Source organism: Mastomys coucha, unplaced genomic scaffold (assembly GCF_008632895.1).
Source record: "Mastomys coucha isolate ucsf_1 unplaced genomic scaffold, UCSF_Mcou_1 pScaffold5, whole genome shotgun sequence".
Lineage (NCBI taxonomy): Eukaryota > Metazoa > Chordata > Mammalia > Rodentia > Muridae > Mastomys > Mastomys coucha.
In genome coordinates, this window is record NW_022196911.1 from 105,548,174 (window position 1) to 105,550,860 (window position 2,687).

The 2,687-nt window shown below is 50.4% G+C and overlaps 1 protein-coding gene across 1 annotated transcript in view; it reads right to left on the reverse strand.

The window, feature by feature from the left end:
* Rgs9 (regulator of G protein signaling 9) overlaps positions 1-1,749 on the reverse strand; it is a 75,201-nt gene extending 73,452 nt beyond the window's left edge. The window contains exon 1 of the mRNA XM_031352426.1: positions 1,506-1,749. Within this exon, the coding sequence (XP_031208286.1) occupies positions 1,506-1,562 (57 nt within the window). The 5' untranslated portion in view covers positions 1,563-1,749. The remainder of the gene's footprint in view (positions 1-1,505) is intronic.
* Between the last annotated feature and the right edge of the window lie 938 nt (positions 1,750-2,687).

The window sequence follows — 2,687 nt, forward strand, 5'->3', positions numbered from 1 at the left end:
CCGGCAGGGAGCATTCTGTGAGAGAGCTCACTCAGTTTGGGAAAGACAAGCAATGCGTATGAAGGGTGTCAGGGAGGAGGCGAGAGGCAGTGAGGACCACAAAGTAGGGTGAGTGCAGAGGCTGTGTGGAGGAAGAGGTTTGGCTGGGAGTAAAAGGGAGATGGGATAGAAGGGACCAGACAGGGTGGAGAAGGGGGGGGGCGCTGAGGTAGAGGTGAGGAAGGTTAGGATGGAGAGGATCAGAGGACAGGCTGGGGAGGAAGTGAGAGGGTCCGGGGAGGAGCTGAGGGGTCTGGAGAGAGCTGAGGACGATTGTGTGGAGGTACAGCATGCTGGGGGTCAGGGAGAGGCTGGAAAAGCAAGAAACCACTCAGAAGGCCAAGGGAAAAGGTGCTTGGCAATCCTAAACACATGAGTGCTCCAGATAGGTCCTCCGAGCCAGGGCCGTCCCGTGCGGCAGGAGAAGAGCGTCCTGGACACAATCTGAAGATGATGTTTTAATTCTGACCACCAGACTTGGGCAGCTTCTTGTCCCTTTAGGAGCTGGGAGCTGCACTATCTACCCTTCTGAGTGAGACAGTGTTCCCCCTTCTGTTTACGGCATGGCCCTCACATCTCTTCTACCTGGCTTCTTGAGGAGATGACCAGGTGTGACAAATGTCCTGGTGTACCCAGGTCTGTCCAGCTTTTAACATCTGGCAGATCAGGACAGTTAGTCCCCAACTGCACCCAGCTGCTAAGCTCCAGGGGCCCAAGGCAGGGAGGGCCCAGCTTGTCACAGAGCATCGGGCTAATTCTCCTCAACAGGATAATCCTATGAAAAGTGGCATGAGCCAGAGGCAGGGCAGACAAGTGACCTGGGACTTAATCCTGTGAGTGTCTCTTCCCACACTTTCTAACTTAAAAGCCCAGAACAAAATGAACCCCTTTGTCCCCAGACACGTCACCCCATAGGTACATTCCGCCTCCCACATGTCCATCGGGAACGGACACCCTGTGCTGGCCATTTGCCATCGACAAGAAAAGCTTCTAACTATATAGAAAATACCCAGATTGCCATCCTGGGGTTGGGGGGGGGGAGGCTCTTAATCCCACAAATCACATTTTCCTGGTCTTTTTATACACACACTTAGAAATCCTGCTGTTTGGTATTGGGGGAAATGTTCAAAATGTTCATTTAATAGCCGATTCCTTGTAACAATATCGGCTGTCTCAAATCTCCGCGCAGCTTCAAGCACCCTCCTGAGTAACAGGTTGTTTTTGGCCTGCAAGCAGACCATCACGGCTGCCTTCGAATTCTCCACTACAAACAGTTTACGCGAAAACCCAATCATTATGGTTTTTAAATACAACATATACAGCCACACAGAAGTCATTTAGTAAAACTGGGTAGCGCAGACCGACCTAGATGGAAGCCCTCTGCCCCTGCCCAATCTTCCCTTGGACACTCCACATACTGGGTCCCCGCCCACTTGCCAGGGTCCAGGTGGGGACACCCGGGGTACCTTTTGGAGAAATGCCATCCTCGGCCTGTACTGCTGGCCTTGGTGTCGGATCGTCATTCTGGACCCTGGATGAATTCACGACCACAACACGAATGGGAGCGAAAGGGGGAACCCCCAAGTTCACAAGCCAGCCTGATCCGCCCCAGCCTGGGCGTGGACCGGGAGGCACAGAGAGCGGAGCGCGCAGGGCCCAGAATGCTGCCCGCCGCCCCTCGACTCTCCCTCGCACCCGCCGACATGCAAAGCAGCTGGAATTCGCGCCAACCAATCAGCGAGCAGCGCCGCGCGCTCATTAGCATGCACTGCGCGGGCTCCCACCTGCCACCAGGGGGCGGCGTCCGGCTCCACCTGGACCAAACCCCAGGTAGGAAGGCCAGATCAGGGATGCTGAAGCTAGAGCATCTGCCCCCCAAGGTGTGTAAGCTTGTTAACCTAGAAGTTATATACAGAAGTGAGACAGAGTACAGGAACGGGGCTTTCCTATGCCAGCACGCGGAAGAGCTGGGCTTCATTGGGTAAGTTAGTGCTAAGAATTTCTTTATGAGAGAAGTAAAATTTGTAAACAGTTTCATGATATCCAATAGAAGTGTCCATCAAGCTTCTAATAGATAAATGAGTAACGCCGGGATTGTTCCTAAATAGATATTTAAGAAAAAAAATGTCAGATGTAGACTTTTATTTATTGACCTAATAAGTAGACTAACTGGCAAGATGTTGGTTTCAAGAGAGGAAGAAGCGAGGAAGCTGGTAGATACTCTTTAGCTAACTGTGTGCTTTTAGGCAAATTATATTTTACTTCTATTTCCCGATAGTTGCATTTGTTTGTTTTTAATAGACTCTTAAAAGAACTTTTAAATTGATCTAAAGATTGGGCAGACGGAACAGAAGAGAGACCTGCAGAGTGTCTACTGCAGAGTGTCTACTTCCTCCGCACATTCATAACCCCCCCTCCATGATCATCTTGTCTGGGGAGATTGGTATGTGTCACCAATCGATGGGCCTATATTGTCATTTATCTAGAAAAAAAAGGATGAAGCCCCCCACCTAGTCTACACAGGCAGGAAAGATATGCAATGTAGTGTCTCACATGTTTAAGCTGAAAAAGAACAAAGTGATTTACCTTAGTGGTACTCAGTCGACCGGCATACCTTTAGAGTATAAGCCCTTATCCACTATTTTTTT